The 16053-nt window shown below is 33.9% G+C and overlaps 1 protein-coding gene across 1 annotated transcript; it reads left to right on the top strand.

Moving 5' to 3' along the window:
- The first annotated feature begins 1990 nt into the window (after nucleotides 1-1990).
- Nucleotides 1991-15721, top strand: LOC136824779 (large ribosomal subunit protein eL31-like). Its single transcript, XM_067080754.1, has 5 exons — nucleotides 1991-2097; nucleotides 2211-2316; nucleotides 13256-13381; nucleotides 13553-13665; nucleotides 15646-15721. The coding sequence occupies exons 2-5, from the start codon at nucleotides 2216-2218 to the stop codon at nucleotides 15678-15680; spliced, it is 375 nt and encodes a 124-aa protein (XP_066936855.1). The 5' UTR covers nucleotides 1991-2097; nucleotides 2211-2215; the 3' UTR covers nucleotides 15681-15721.
- The last annotated feature ends 332 nt before the right edge of the window (nucleotides 15722-16053 follow it).

Genomic DNA, 16053 nt, shown 5'->3' on the forward strand with positions numbered 1-16053 from the left:
AATATTTATTTATAAGATGCTTTGTTGTCTTTTTAATCTTTGTGTAAACTTGCATATGTTTTGCATACATTCCAACTATATCCAACCACGGCATTTTCGTTCCTGTATTTTTGCATACAATTCAATACCGTAGGATCGTCTAATCTCGACATACGTCTTGCAATCTCGACATAGCTGTAGGCTGGTCTTTGAAATAAAAAATCAAACATAAACAAATACATACCAAAGTTATCAATCAATCACTAAAATGTACTCTCTCTCTATCACGTCACAGATTGTTAATATAATATGAGAAATGTGAAGTGTTATTACTTATATTTGAAAAGAAAACTTTAACGATGTAGTAATCGCTAAAAACTAATTAGCATGCTTTCAACGAAGATGTCCAAATCACAACAACACAACATTTTGCACGCGAGGAATTTTTTACTAGACATTTTTACCGTGAACCGAAAATAATAAAAAGAACCCGGTTTCCTTTTGAATTTAATGTGACCGCCATACTGGCCATCACGGCGTGCGGCCTGTTAGCGCCTAGAGCGTGTGTTTTATATATAAGGAAGGGGAAACCAGGCTAAGCGCGCGAATTAATTATTTTTATCACGTGACTTGAAGCGTAATAAAGTTGTAAAATTTTAATGATGGACACGAGAAAGTTACAGTACGAGGAAGTTTGCATGCGTTTCGTGTGTTGTGTAAAACTGTGGTTATAATTTGGCTGTTTTTTTAATTGAAAGGATTGCAATGTTCGATACTGAACTTCTAGTTTGATGGATGAACTTGTTCGATAAGAATGATACCAAGAATTTCATTCAAGGTTTGTTTTGATTATTTTACAGATCCGGTGTCGAGATTGCAAGACGTATGTCGAGATTAGACGATCCTACGGTATGGCGGACGCAAAGGCGAAAAGGTCTATTATAATAACTCTGTACACAGTGGATTTTCTTCATTTTTTTCTTTCTTTTGTAATCGATTTTATTTAAAGTCCTTTATGTGATTGTTAAGATAGTCAAGAGTAGATATAAAAATAGTCATACTAGAAAAGTGGGATGGGGGAGCCTAAGTGGGAACCCTAAAGTGGGAACCTTAAATGGGAACCTATGTCAGTTTTACATATACACATATCAATCTTTATGTGTACATTTTTATGTTTCAGTTTATTTTTAGTGTTTTTTATCCATAGACTCTATCATCTATAACAACATCTTGCATTTTATTCTTTTGCCTTTAAAATCTAAAAAGTCCATACCTACCTTAGGAAATTTGACAAAATTTTATTTTATTATTTCCTCCCCGATTTCAGATTCTTAAAAAGAAAATTAAAAAAAAATTTAAACGTTAATTTAATTGTTATTTTTTTTCCATCCTCCTGTCCAAAACTTTTCCTCAAAATGTCCGTAAACCAGAAAATAAAAAAGTAATTGACCTAAACTTGACAAAGTTCGATTAAGTTTGATTAATGTATTCAAACTAATCGAACTGTCGAGGTATCTTTAAAAAAAGTTCGATTAAGTTCAATTTCAGTAATCAAACTTAATCGAACTTTGTATTTTGAGAAATTTGTGAGTATTCGATTAAAGTTCGACAACCGAACTTAGTCGAACATTAATCGACCAACAAAGTTCGATTACAAATACCGTTTGATTGGTTCGATTAATTACGTCTGGCCTGGGCTATATCAAAAATAAAGCACATGGTTTTCCCAAGCTGTTATTTACAAAAAAATGAATCCCATCAAAGTATATTAACAATTTTTTTCCAATATGATATAATCAAAAGAAAGTATGAAAAATCTGATAAACCTAGGAAATGGTAAAAACAGGTTCAATGTTCAACCATCGACGATTGTGTGCTGTGTGTGCAGTGTACTGTGTGTGCCGAATGTTTTTCAAAACCCAATGTTTTTATTTTTATCGGTTACCGGAATGAAATATCGAAAAAAAACTTCTACGAGGCGCTGAAAGCATAATATTATAATGTGGCGCTTGAATTGATCACCGGTAACCGGTAGATTGGTACTCAAAATAAAGAATTTGTATTTACAAAATGGTGTCTTTTTTAGGTACATTCAGTAGCCTATCGGGGTAAAGCAATGTAAGTCGTCAATAAATCTATCTCTATCCACTTCATCCTTAGTATCTGAGTGATTTCTGTTTATAGTTGATGATGAAAAATATAATTTGATTTACTACTTGCTATATTTTTAGTAATCATGGCTAAGAAATCTGACAAGAAGAAGAGTACCAAGTCTCCTGTTAATGAAGTCGTAACAAGAGAGTACACAATTCACCTCCACAAGAGGATACATGGAATGTATGTATCTTTTACATATAGAATGATCGATCATAGTGGTAACACTAAATCCAAGCCTGTTAGGCAGTTGTATCAAATATTTTGTTTTGGGTTATCTAACCTTGTCTGTAAATCCTTCCCACTCAATAAATTTGATAACTTTTTTAATTGATAACTGATTAATAACCCATAGGTAATTGAACGTGACTGACCATTGATTGGTGTTTCATTAATTGGCGATGGATTATGAATTGATAATTTCAGAGTCCATTGATAAATAATAATCAATAAATCCAGACGATGTCAATCGAACAAATCGAACATCGTATCGAATCAATTACACGCAATTGAACAATCGATTGTCAAACGCAATCAAATGGCAATCGTATATTACCCCAAATTTGTTGCTCAATTGCTTCGATTACGTTCAATTGGTTCGATTACGTTCAATTGTATTCGCCTATGTTCGATTACATTCAATTGATTCAATTAAGTGTATTAGGTTTTATTTGCTTTCGTACGATACTTTAAAGTGCTCAGCTCAGGGTGTCTACGGGACTTTGAAAACCTTGAAAATGAACCACCCAACCTTGAAAACTTTGAAAACTATAAATTTTCTGGGAAAAACCTTGAAAACCTTGAAAAATTGTTAAAAACCTTGAAAAGCTCCATCCAGTCATTCGAAAAGTAAGATTAAGTAAAAACCGCGTGCTGCGACAAACCTCTAACATAATTATAGAGAATTCCATATTTCCCTGTTTCTGTTGCAACGAATGCAACATCCCAATTTTCAAATTGCTTCAGGGCATCTTGGAATACTGGCCGTTTATCAATAAAATTTCGAGGATTCCTTAATTTAAAAGAACTCTTTCGGCAATTGATTTTTGTAAAAAACCAAATCAAAAACAAGGTGTTTTTTAGCCATTTGAAAGAGTCAACAATTTTCTCTCGTCAGGGCAAAGCATGATTGCGCCTCCTCGGTCACTGTAAACAATCAGTTTTGCTTCTAATTCTTTATTTCTACAGTTGGAAAACTACAGAGCTGGAGTATTTCTTTTTGTGGTATTGTTCTCCAGAGGGAGATAGGAATTTAAATGTGGAAGTAATTCCCTGAGCACCAAAAGCGAATAAATTTTATTTGCTGTCCTCTATTTTTCTTTCACCTACCACTCTGAAAAAAAAAATCCTGTAAAGAGCCATGTCAACTGAGTATCAAAAAACCTTGAAAAGACCAAAGTTTTTGCAAAAAACCTTGAAAAACCATTTAAAAATGACCAAAAAAACTTTGAAAACCTTGAAAATCCGTAGACACCCTGCAGCTGCCCACGCTAAAAAGCTCTAACGTGTGAGTGATCCAATTTATATTAATCCCAATCAACTCATCGAACATAATCGTAATTAAACGAAATCGAAGGTAATTAACAATCAATCTAACCTTACTCAAATGCAATCGAATATTACCCAGGAATCGGCCGTTCGATTGAAATTCGATTACGTTTGACAATCGAATCGCAACTATTCTATCACGATCGATTATGTTTGATTGGTTCGATTGCGATTTTTGTTCGAAGTTGTTCGATTGACATCGTCTGGATAAATCAATAGGCAATTAAGCCCGTCTTAAAATCCTGTTCATCACTTGTCATTCAATTATCAGTATCAAATGGATACCTAATCAATTGATTGGCTATCAGTTTATTCATCAAATAGTAAAAGTTATCAGCAGGCCATATTAATAAAATTTTCATAAATTGCAACTTAGCTCCCTATTCTAAATTCTTGTGGAGTCAGTGTAAAAAACTTTATGTTGGAAATCTCATCGACAGATTCTGGGTCTACAATGGTACAATTTTTATTCATAGTTCGGAAGGGGGTCACTACCCCCCCTACCCTAGAGCTACCCCCCCCCCCTACCCTAGGTTCTTCCCCCTTTTAAAATTGTAAATAAGCAAATAATTGCATTGTAAATTAAACGTTACATTAGACGTTGCATTGTAAATTAAAAATAAAACTTCTAATTTGGGAAAACACAAAAAAAACATACCACTGACATCTTACCCCCCCCCTTTCTAGATGAACCCCCCTTTCTGAAAACTTCCCCCTTTTTAGAAAAAATTCTCTTACCCCCCCCCCCCCCTTTCTGAGATTTTCTGAACATCGCTACCCGCGAACTATGTTATTTCTACTAAAGAAAATGGAGTAGATGTCAACACAAAAATCGAACACTTAGAGGAATTACAGTCAATTTTTCAAGGTTTTGATTTTAAAACAACTGTAACTTCTTAATTCGCTCGCTACGGCAGCACTCCCCTTTTTTTTTTGTCTTTCCTAGCGTGCTGTGATTACCCATCTTAGTCTGAACAGCAACTCGGGTTGTTTTGTTTTGATTTTTTTCGGTTCCGTTAGTTTTTTTCTCTTCTCTCTTTCTCCATTGAATTTCAAGATTGCAGAATTAATGCGGGTCGCACATGCATTCTGAATTCAATTTTGACCTGGTGTTTGTGTTTATTTTCTTCGCGTTTTTGACTCCTTTGAAGACCAGTAAGTTTTTACATTATGCCTACAAAATTCCCTTGCTCAGTGTGCTCTAAATCAGTTAATGAAGGTAACCCTATTTTTTGTGATTCCTGTGATCTCTGGACTCACCTCAAATGCTCTGGTTTATCTCTTGCTGAATTCCATTCTCTATCAAACAGTACTAAAAACTGGTACTGTCCTAAATGCCTTCTTGGCGCACTCCCTTTCAAACCCGAACTTCTATCTTCCCCCTCTTGTACCTTGAACCCTAAACTCATTAATATTGCTCGTAATCTCAACTTAATTTCTGATCACTGTCAAAATAATTGCCTTGACATCGACAATCTGACAGCGGCCAACTGTAAGTACTACAAAACCTCTGACTTTCAAAAACTCATTCGTGAAAACAGTCCCTTGTCTTTTTCTTCTATGCACCTGAATATTGCCTCTATTGTAATTTTACGTTACAATAGCTTCTTTTAATTGAAAACAAAGAAAAATTACACTGCAATGTTTTCTTTTTAAACAAAAGAAAAAAAGAAGGTTTGAATGTTTATATTATGACGATTACCTCGGAATCGAATGTTTTGTCGTGCAATTAACGATTAATCACTCGTAACAAACAAGGAGAAAGTACCGTAATTTGCACGAGTTCTTCGGACTCGTGCAAAATTTTCTCCTTTGTTACTCGTGATTAATCGTTAATTGCACTCCAAACCATACGATTACTAGTACTAATCAAACTTTTAAGAGCCTTTTAATAGTTTGATTACAGTAATCCAACTACTTAACCCTACCTACTGAGAGGGGGGGCACTTTGTGTTGTTCTGTTAGAAAATTGGCTGGCATTTTTTAACTAATGAAGCTATGAAGCTGAAATTTTATGACTTTTCATCAACTTTTATGGGGAATGTTTTGAATAAAAATTTTTTTTCATTGGTCAATTATTTTAGTCCCAATGACAGGTTTGTCGGTGACCACTACCATCCCACAACAGCAGCGCAGGCTATTTTGCTCTTTTTTATGTGCTTACTCCAAGATACTATAACATGTTACCAGGTATACTTTAATGGTCCATTTTATTTGTACTGCTTCTATTACATCTTAAAGTAGAATTAGCAGCAAAAAATAAATATAAATATGACAAAAAAAAGTATCACCGACTTGAAAAAGTTGAAATGTTCTGATTTTACGCGGTTTTGATAATTCAAAAAATTTCTTCGGTTTTGGCGCGCTATAGTAGAACGTCACGACAAAATTATTGAATAAGATTTCAATTTCCATTTAGTACATTGTAAAAGCTTTCAAATAAAAGCAAAATGAAGGAGAATGTGTTTCTACATCTGTTTCAATAGCAATTTTAAGAAGCATAATTTTTTTTTAGTTTTTTGGGTGATTTTTGCCAATTGTTGATACAATTGATGACGTCATCAAAAATTGCATTAAATTTTCAAAAATTTTTTTTGATAAATTTCTTTGTTATAGGTTAAAGCATTGCTGTACCAAATTTCATGACAAAATAATGTTCCTAACCTAAGTTATCCACGGGGGGCACTATGTGCCCCCCCTTTCAGTTCTAAGGGACCCAAATAGCTCTCAGTAGGTAGGGTTAAGCAAACTTTGTATTTAATCAAACAGTAATTTGAGTTTAATTCTTCTCTAGGCCTTTGTGAGCTGGTGCAAAAAAGATTGGCGATCTAAGTTTTGATTGATCCTTTAAAAGGATAACATAATTGGCACCAAAATTTCTTTGCCTGAAAGAGAAAAATAAGGGCCATAAATAGTCAAAATAGTCAGAGCAGTGGTCTTATTCCCCCTATAGCAGAGTTAACAGAGTGAACCAGACTACATGTAACAAAGGTGTAAGCAATGATCGATTCAATCCATTTTGTCCTTGAAAAAGATAACATTATGCAAAAACTAACATTAACGTCTTTAGGCTTTGAGTGATTTCTACGTCATGGGCCTTCATTATGTTTTCATAAGCTTTATCTCCATTTTATCTCCCTTTAAATGGGATTAAATTTTTCGGAGTTGAGTGTCATTCGCGAAAATCCGCGAAATTAAGTCCCATTGGAAATTTGGGAGGGCCTCGCCTGCAAAATTAAGTACCTGTAAAAATTTGAAATCTTTTTTCGTCCCGCAAATCAGACCATTCAAACCCTGTTTTGAATAAAATCTCTTCATTATTTTTCAAATTTTCGTACACTAACATATGAAAATTTTGAGAAGAAATTTTGCAAAATTCAAAGTCACTTTAGAAAAATTTGACTTAATCTTGATCTGTGAAATTACACCAAAAAAGTCAGGGAACTCTTCATCTGCAAATTTAAGTCCCCATGAAAGTTTATCCCATTGAAGCTTTTTTATTTTTGTTGGTATCAGGCTTTAAATTGTGTACAATGTAAGTAAAAATGGGAAAGTCGTTTAAACCCTTGTTTTACATAAAAACATTCTCCAAACCATCATCACAAGAACAGATGCTCCATTTTCTGCACTTTTCTTCCCCCTCTGTCCAGCTCTGCCCGCTTTCTTTTTTCTAGACAGTATTCTAAAAACATCCCACTTTATAACATTGTTAAAAACATTCCAATGTTCCATACTTTTGAACGTTTTGTTTTGTTTTGGCAGCACAGTGACTTCATTTTCTTGAAAAATATCAGAAAATATCAAACTTTCGATGAATTCAAAAGGATTTGCATGTTTCTGATGTTCATGCTGGGGCTGGGCTTAAAAAATTGTTGGTTTGCCCTACTTTAGATTTAGGTGGGTCGGTTGGTCGGAATTTTTTCTTATTTTGGCGATTTTTGAAATTTTCGTCCATGGGTTAACAGTTTGTTTACATTTAGGTTATTTTGAATAAAAAACAACTGCTAGCAGGGAATTTACGATTATTATGCTTGAGACAATCAAGATACAAGTTTTTATTTTTATTGTTGGAAGTTTTTGAAGGAAAAAAAATCTTCTTTAAAATGGAAATAAAATATTTTGGGTCAGCAGGTTTCGAGGTAGGGTCGGTCGGGTGATGGCAAACTAACAATTTTTATAAAGTCCAGCCTGGTTGATGTGTGGTTTCTTGGCATTTCATGTATTTGCCATAATAATCTTATCTTACTACTCGTATTGGTATATTAATATTCTCTTTTTACAAATTTGAGATAAAAGTGGTGTGAAAGGGCATAAAACTGCATAGGTAGGCGACCCACATGAATGCTGCGAGTGTTCTTTTAGACAAACAAGGATAACAATTAGTTAGATTACCTTTCCAAGTACTTTTCTTGGTTTATTTTTACAAGTTTTTATGGGCACATAACAATTAATTTTCAATATTCTAGGATACTTAAGTTTTGATATTTAAAGAATTTACTTTTTTTTTGGACCTACCCCGGTGGAGGTTCTATAAATTAACCCATGTTCGTTCGTCTGTTACCAGCTTTTCTCAGGATTGGCTTATTAGTTTTTTCTGATTTTTTGCACAATGATGCAAAATGGCAATGCCAAAAATGTGACGGAGCCTGATTTTCGAAAAAAAATATATTTGAACAAATTTGGGCCAAAAACTGCCTAAAAATAGGGTTTTTTGAACTTTGTGTAAAATCCTGTCATTACTTTTTTCTGATTTTTGTACAAAGATGGAGGGCAAGATTCTCTAAAGAATGGCTGAAGTGGTTTTTCCTGCAAAATTCTTATTCGCCTTAAGGTATGTGTTCACCTTTCTTGACACATTCTCTTCAATTGATCATATCTTTAGAACAACAAATTTTTATATATCAAAAGTATATATTTTCTGAAAGCCAATAATATTCTCTTTCTAATGGTAAAAGTTTCAGCTGAATTTAAAAAACTGGGCAGGATATAATTAAAATCTTAAGAATTTTAACCTTACTCTTAGGTTCCAAATAAACGGGGGGGGGGGTTCGAATAAACGGGGGGGTTGGAAAATTTTACAGATTTTAATAAACGGGGGGGACCTAATTGCCGGGGGGTTGGAAATTGTACTTCTGAAACCCAAAAATAAGGTAAAAATAGGCTAAAATCAGGCTATTTAGAGCAAAATAAGGGGCTTCTCTTTGACAGCTGAAAATATTTTTAAATAATAATGAACAGGGGGGTCCTAATAGCAGGGTGGCCACTAGTCCTGGAAAGTCCTTGAAAGTCCTGGATTTTGTTTTAGTCCTGGAAAAGTGTCCTGGAAATTCAGAAAATTGATTAAAGTCCTGGAATATTTTTCCTTGTTAGTCCTGGAATTTAACCTTTCTCTATAAGCGATCACGCGTGAAAGAATTTGTATTCTGATCAGATATTTATTGCTTTTATTTTCTGTATTCTAATATCTGTGTTTGCAGAAGTCATAAATATTGTCAAAATCGTCATACATGATAGCATACTCTCGGGTACCAATGGACGAGGTTTGGAATTAAGCGGTTGGAAAAAATCTCAAAATCTAATCAGGGAGGTTGGAATTAAAATGCCCTGGGTGGAAAACTTTGGAAAATCAGGCTAATACAGAAGAATTAGGGCAAAAGAGGGAACTATCAAAAACATTTTCCCAAAACTTAATTAGCAGGGGGTGGGGTGGAATAAGAATGTCATGGGTGGAAAATTTTTCAAAAAATTAATTAGTGAGGGATTCACTTATTAGGTACCCAAGAGTAGTTTGGATAAAAGCCAAAAGCATTATCGTCTAAAAACTGGTTCCTATGAGACACTTATAAAACACCAGCTTTATGAATGCACCCATTGAAGTTTTTCAGAATATCACGTCCTATCTTCGAAAATATTATCTTGTTGCGTTTCAAAGAGATAATCCTATGTTTCTGTTTCTAGAAAAGTGATATTTTCCAATTGTTGAGGAAAAAGATGATGCACCACTAAAATTGTTTAAACTGGCTTTTTGGGGGGAGAAAGGGAAAGGGGCGCCAAAACTTTTTTGTTAAATCTTATTAAAAGTTGGACTTTGCGTGTCTCAAACTTCGCCCTGAAATCAATTTTGGTGAAATAATTTTTCAAATTTTTCATGCTCGCTTTGCTTGCAATAAGATTTTGGTAATTTTTTTGAAATCTAGTTTTGCAATTTTTTTGACAATCTAGCAGTTTTGAATGGTAATCTAACTGTGCGCCTCATGACCAATTAGCTGAATGCAATTTAAAACATAACCCAGTTTTTTTCGCTCGAAAAGTAATCCGTATTGGTTACTTTAAAAACAAAAATACAAGAGTAATGTACGGTTAACTCTCACTTTACAAAATCTTTGTCGCCTAAAAATATCCTCAACAAGTAAGACAATTTGTAAGATTCTTTTTAAAGCTATGTGATTGTCTATGCAAATCTTCTTTATTGGCCCAGCTAGCTTTAGCGTACTGGGCCTTTCATGAGCATTCAGCCCGGTGTCAGTGTGTAACAATATACTAGGCGATACGCGTTTTCAAGCACATGTCTCTTTAGAACATGATTGACAGAATAAAAAACAATTGCAATCGTCTTTATTGGTTAAAAACATAAAAGGAGAAAATACAATTAACTACTAAAACTATTAGAATATAACAGATGTAGTACGTTTTATGAATAACAACGTGATTTACACAGAGTAACAAATCTTCTTCTCTTTAGGAATATGTTCTTTTAAAAAAGTTGTTTTTACATTTCTCTATCGTGTGAACAGTTCAGAGTTCAGTGAACAGTTCAGTTGTTCACGTGCTAGGAACAAAACACTTCTGTATATAAGATTAAATATTTTGATTTATTTCTCATTGTTGCTAATAAGAGATAGGTGAGTGGTTCAAGGCGTCTTTGGCTTGTACTAGCGACTTTAGGTTCAAATCCTCTCTGTTACTTAAGTCTTGTTCAGTTCATATTCTTATTCGCTGGGCCTTCATGCCCTCTGGGCTTCTTGTCTTCTTGGTTGAAATCAAATTGGCCCATTCTCTATTTCGTTGCTTTGGAGCAAGTTAGAAAAAGCTTTGCACCTCATTTTTACGTTAATATTTTTCACATACATAGCTCAGTTCCGAGAGAAAATGCTTTTCTTTTAGGATAAAAAGTCCTGGAAAAGTTTAAAAACATCCTGGAAAAGTCCTTGAAAAGTCCTGGAATTTGACTTGTTTTTTTGAGTGGCCACCCTGTAATAGGGTCCGGGGGGGTTGGAAAATTTTCGAAAAATTAACAAGCGGGGGGGCCGTTTATTTGGAACCTAAGAGTACTTACTTCAAAGAACTTAAAGTCACCCATAGCTTTTGAATTTTGAAAAAATAATTTCGATACTATGTTCCCAATATATTGAACTAAAAAAGTGTCTTGAGATTTTTTTTGGGATTGACTTTAACTATGGCGCGCCAAAGCGGAAATAAATACTATCTTTTTAAAACAATACTATCTTCGTTTAAAACAATACTATCTTCGTTTAAAACATACTATCTTTGTTGTAAACATACTATCTTCGTTTAAAACATACTATTTTTTGCTTAAAAAATACTATTTTCGTTTAAAACATAGTATCTTTAAAAAATAATACCATTTTTACTATCTTTCATACTATCTTTTTAAAACAATACTATCTTTGTTGTAAACATACTATCTTCGTTTAAAAAATACTATCTTTTAAAAAAATACTATCTTTTTTCGAATATAGGTTGCCTCGATTATTCAAATTTGTGTAATTTTCATTTTGAGGGGCGTGTAATGGGCGTTGGTTTTTCGTGTTTATTTTATATGGCCTCATCCGCCCACATGCAGGACCAACATAACAATATGGCACTTGGTGTAGCTAAAATCTCATCGCTGTCTGAGGGCTGAATACTTCCTGTTCAACTAACTACTCCATTTAAAGCAGCTTTCAGGCATTTACACCATAATCAATAGAAGAAAAAAAGGACATGACCACATAACATTGAGATCAAAACCAAAACAGTGGTGTTTTCACCACATTTTGGACTTTCTGTTCCGCCATTTCCATATAAAGCATGTTGTTCTTTCCATCCAGCAAGCATGCATGGTCCCGCCGTCCCACCATGCGCGGGTCATGCATGCAAACTATAAAATGAGCGAGGCAAGACGTGCCAACCTCGTTTCCAGACTGTTTTCGAAAAGATAGTATGTTTTAAAAAAGATAGTATCGTTTTAAAATAGATAGTATTGTTTAAAAAAAGATAGTATCATTACAAAAGATAGTATGTTTTTAAACGAAGATAGTATGTTTTAAACGAGAATAGTATTTTTTCAAACGGAAATAGTATTTTTTCAACGAAAATAGTATGTTTTAATCGAAAATAGTATTTTTTTAAAAAGATAGTATGTTTTAAACGAAGATAGTATTGTTTTAAAGAGATGGTATTTATTTCCGCTTTGGCGCGCCATATTTAACTCTGAAATCCTTAATTCTGTGAAAATATCGATAAAAAAGTAAATTTAAATGTGATTTTTTCAGTTAACTGTAAATTGAGGAAAAACAACTCGGTTAGAAATAAAATCCTAAGACACTTTTTAAGTTTGATCTTTTGGGAATCTCATTAAAAAAGAATAAAGTCGCTATCTAAATGCTATGGGTGACTTTAACTTCGTTAAAAGTAGTATGGTGTGGTAAAATTTCGTTTTTTTCTACATCAATTTGAAATTTTTAACGAGATGATTGCTGTTTATTTGAGTAATCAGTGAAATGTGTCAAAAATATTACTATTCAATAGAGGTGAGAATAAACATCAGCTGAATTCTCTCTTTTGTCTTTGATGTTTCCGAAAGAGACAATTATTTGAGTAAATAATCCATCATAAGACGAACTTTGTTTTGAAATTTAAATGGTTATAACTCTGCATCAAAAAAAGATTTTAAGATCGCGATTTTACCAAAATGAAATCCAGTAACTTCTCTTCCACTTTGACTGAAAAAATTTTTTTTGACAAAAAATCGGAAAAAAGGTGTACACATACCTTAAAAGACGGATTTTCGTATTTTGGGGAAATCCCCATAACCAAATAAGAAAATATAGCTTTTCTCAATGTTGACTCATAATTTTTTCTGATTTTTTGCACAATGATGCAAAATGGCAATGCCCAAAATGTGACAGAGCCAGATTTTTAAGGAATTTTTTTTTGGGCAAATTTGAGCCAAAAACAGCTTCAAAGGTTTTTTGGGCCTGAATGGTTTAAATGATTTTCGTATTCGTATTCCTTTTACCATTTTACATTATTCAACACACAAGCTTTACTTTTCCATTTTGAATTTTTGTACAATTATTGTCACTTTCATTTGATTTTTATTCAGTATAGTTTGACTACCATTATGTTTACATTAGCATTTTAGTATTTCTAGTATTGTGGTACAGTTTCTGCTCGTGATAATAAAAGCAAAAAGTAAAAAAACTGGAGTTGGAAATGATAGTTCCAACAAAATTTTGCTAATTTTTGAATATCTGCATTTGTATTTATCTTGACTTTTCTGACTTTACAGGCAATTTAAGAAACGCGCTCCCAGAGCAATCAGGGAAATCAAAAAATTTGCTGAAAAGATGATGGGTACACCTGATGTCCGTATTGATACAAGTCTGAACAAGTATGTTTGGTCTCATGGTGTCAGGTAATAACTTATTGGTTTTAAAACAATCCTCTTCTCAGATCAGTGCAAATTTAAATATATTTTTTACTTGTGGTAAAGTATTGGAAGAAAAGACATATTGCTCATGCATGGCCTAAAAAATCCAGTTTTGGCAATTATTTTATCAAAAATAAACTTCCCCATGATTTTCAGAAATGTACCTCGAAGAGCCAGAGTCAGATTAGCTCGCAGAAGGAATGAAGATGAGGATTCAACCAACAAATTGTACACACTTGTAACAGCCATCAAAGTTGATTCATTCAAAGGTAAATTTTTTCTTACAACAGGCAGTGACAAAAAATGCTGTACGGTTTAATGTCAAATTAGATAGTGGTTTTGACCTCGTTGAAAAGATCATCAGGAGAGGAATACACAGAGAATTCCCAAACAAAAAATACGGGGCTATTCAAAAGGTACGTTCGTCGCCGGGGGGGGGGGGGTCAGCAAAAAAAGCGAACGAAAACGAACGGGGGGAGGGGGTCAAGTCGATCTGTGTACGTTCGCTCTTGCGGGGGATGCTTGTCACAAGCGTGACTTTTAACTTAGTCTATGAAAAATCTTTTTCTATCGATCTCCTAATTACATTTTTTCTTTGAATCGATAACCGAAGATAATTGTTAATCCCCTAAACAATTGTGTATGTTATAATTGTTTAGCAATTATTAGATAATTAGAGAGCAAAAAGGTGGTGCGATAAGATTAAAGAATAACGCTAAAATCATATTCTTTGAACTTGCCTTGTCTAAATTCTCCAATTATCAATTTTTTATGTATTTGTGATTGTTGTAAGAATTTGGGCGAAATCGAAAAATCGGGGGGGGGGTAAAATTTTTGAGATAAAAACGAACGTACAAAGGGGGTGTACTTCAAAACGAACGCTGACGAACAAGGGGAGGGGGGTCTGAAAATAGGGAAATTTGGATGAACGTACTTTTTGAATGGCCCCTACCCAAACGTTTCTAGGGATGTTTATAACAGAACAAATAAAATAACTTTCTTTTCAAACAAGTTTTTGCCTAATAAACACAACAAGATAAGTTAAAACTACAATGGTTTGATAAAAAATAACAATAGTAACACAATGTCGGTTGTCGGTCAAGTCTTAAAAAATCCAAATATTAACCAAGTTTTTATGAAGATGTCCCTCATTTCTGGGCATTTTTGGCAGCAAGAAAAGGTTGTAGTTTGTAGTACTATAATTCAATGTTGTAATAAAACTATTGAAACAACTGAGCATTACTAAAAATCTTGATAATTCCTTCTTATGCTCTATTTTCTTGATCAAAAGAAAAAATGACTATACGGCGATGCGCATAGAGACCTAACTCAGCCCCTAGAGTACTGTTAAGAATTTTCGAAGACTTTTACTTTCGCGGAAAGGACCAAAATTCGCGAAAATCGCGAAAGTTTCTGCTCACGAAAGTTTATACGCCTAAAGTATTTCGAATTCTATCAAAAGTGAAAACTTTTTTGTCTCCGCTGCAAATTATATTGAGACAGACTTTAGTATATTAGTACAGTCTAGCTTGTCTAGCAAGCTAGGCGACTAATTCAGACATAGTAGAAATAAAGCAAAAAGTAATGAAGGAATCAATTTTAGTCGCCTAGAAACCTTTGTGCGCTAACTCCAAACAAAAGAAAAGAGTCAATATTGCAATTATAATTTTTTCCCGATCAAAAAAAATTCTTGAACAAAAAATGTGTGTTGATTTGTGTGTTAAAAGTTTTTCATTTGAGTTGATTTTGTAATGAGAGTTTGTTGTTGCTTGATTGTTTTCTCGCTACGCAAGTTTCTGCGTAACTAGCCGGGGTTTCTATAAGGCCGGTACACCGGGGTCTTCCAGTGGTTTACTCTCGGGTACCTAATAGCCGGGAGGGTTGTAATAAACGGGGGGAGGTGGAATAAAAATGTCCAGGGGGGAATTTTCAAAAAGGAGGCTAATACAGAAGAATTAGGGCAAAAGAGGGAACTTTCAAAAAAAAATTTCCCAAAAATCAATAAGCGGAGGGGGGGGGTTAGAATAAGAATGTCCTGGGTGGAAAATTTTAGCAGCCCCCCTTTCGGATATTAGGTACCCGAAAGTATACAGACTCCCGTAACAATAATAGTAATCATCATACAACACATACTTCTCCTGTATTAGACGCATTATGGTGTATATTAAACTTGCTAAGAAAATTAGTTTGAAAAATTAATTTAGCATAGAATTTGATCGAAATCATTTTATTCCTTCTTTTCTTTTTAGGACTTCATACAGAGAATGTCGAGAGTGAGGACTAAGTCATTCGTTTTGAAAGAAAAATTGTGTATAATACCCCGAATTTCAACGGTCTCGTCTTTTCATTCCCGTTCTACTATTAGATTGAAAGTAAAAATATGTCGCGGAATAAATTAATGCGAGCGATCCCTAAATAAAGTTATGTTTTGCGGAACAAATTAATACGAAATAGCGTCCCAAATGATTTTTGCCTTTCTTTTCCAAAGAAACAGAACGAACTAGAATATCTCCAACGAAATGCAGTTGCAGTCGTAATTGCGAACCTCAAAAATGTTTTTGATTTCTTCCCCGTCATAATACGTGGCCCGGAAAACCCTAGTCTACTTTGTGTGACATCAAAATATAAGAATAATTCGGGCGAGAATTGTAGTATCA

The sequence above is a fragment of the Clytia hemisphaerica genome, unplaced genomic scaffold (assembly GCF_902728285.1).
Source record: "Clytia hemisphaerica strain Z4C2 unplaced genomic scaffold, Clytia hemisphaerica genome assembly, whole genome shotgun sequence".
NCBI lineage: Eukaryota > Metazoa > Cnidaria > Hydrozoa > Leptothecata > Clytiidae > Clytia > Clytia hemisphaerica.

Bases quoted from the DNA above. Each gene is read 5' to 3' on its own strand.
- LOC136824779 (XM_067080754.1), top strand. From the start codon at position 2,216: ATGGCTAAGAAATCTGACAAGAAGAAGAGTACCAAGTCTCCTGTTAAT. The intron at 13,382-13,552 runs GTAATAACTTAT...CATGATTTTCAG, and splicing joins GTTTGGTCTCATGGTGTCAG to AAATGTACCTCGAAGAGCCA. The intron at 13,666-15,645 runs GTAAATTTTTTC...TTTTCTTTTTAG, and splicing joins CAAAGTTGATTCATTCAAAG to GACTTCATACAGAGAATGTC.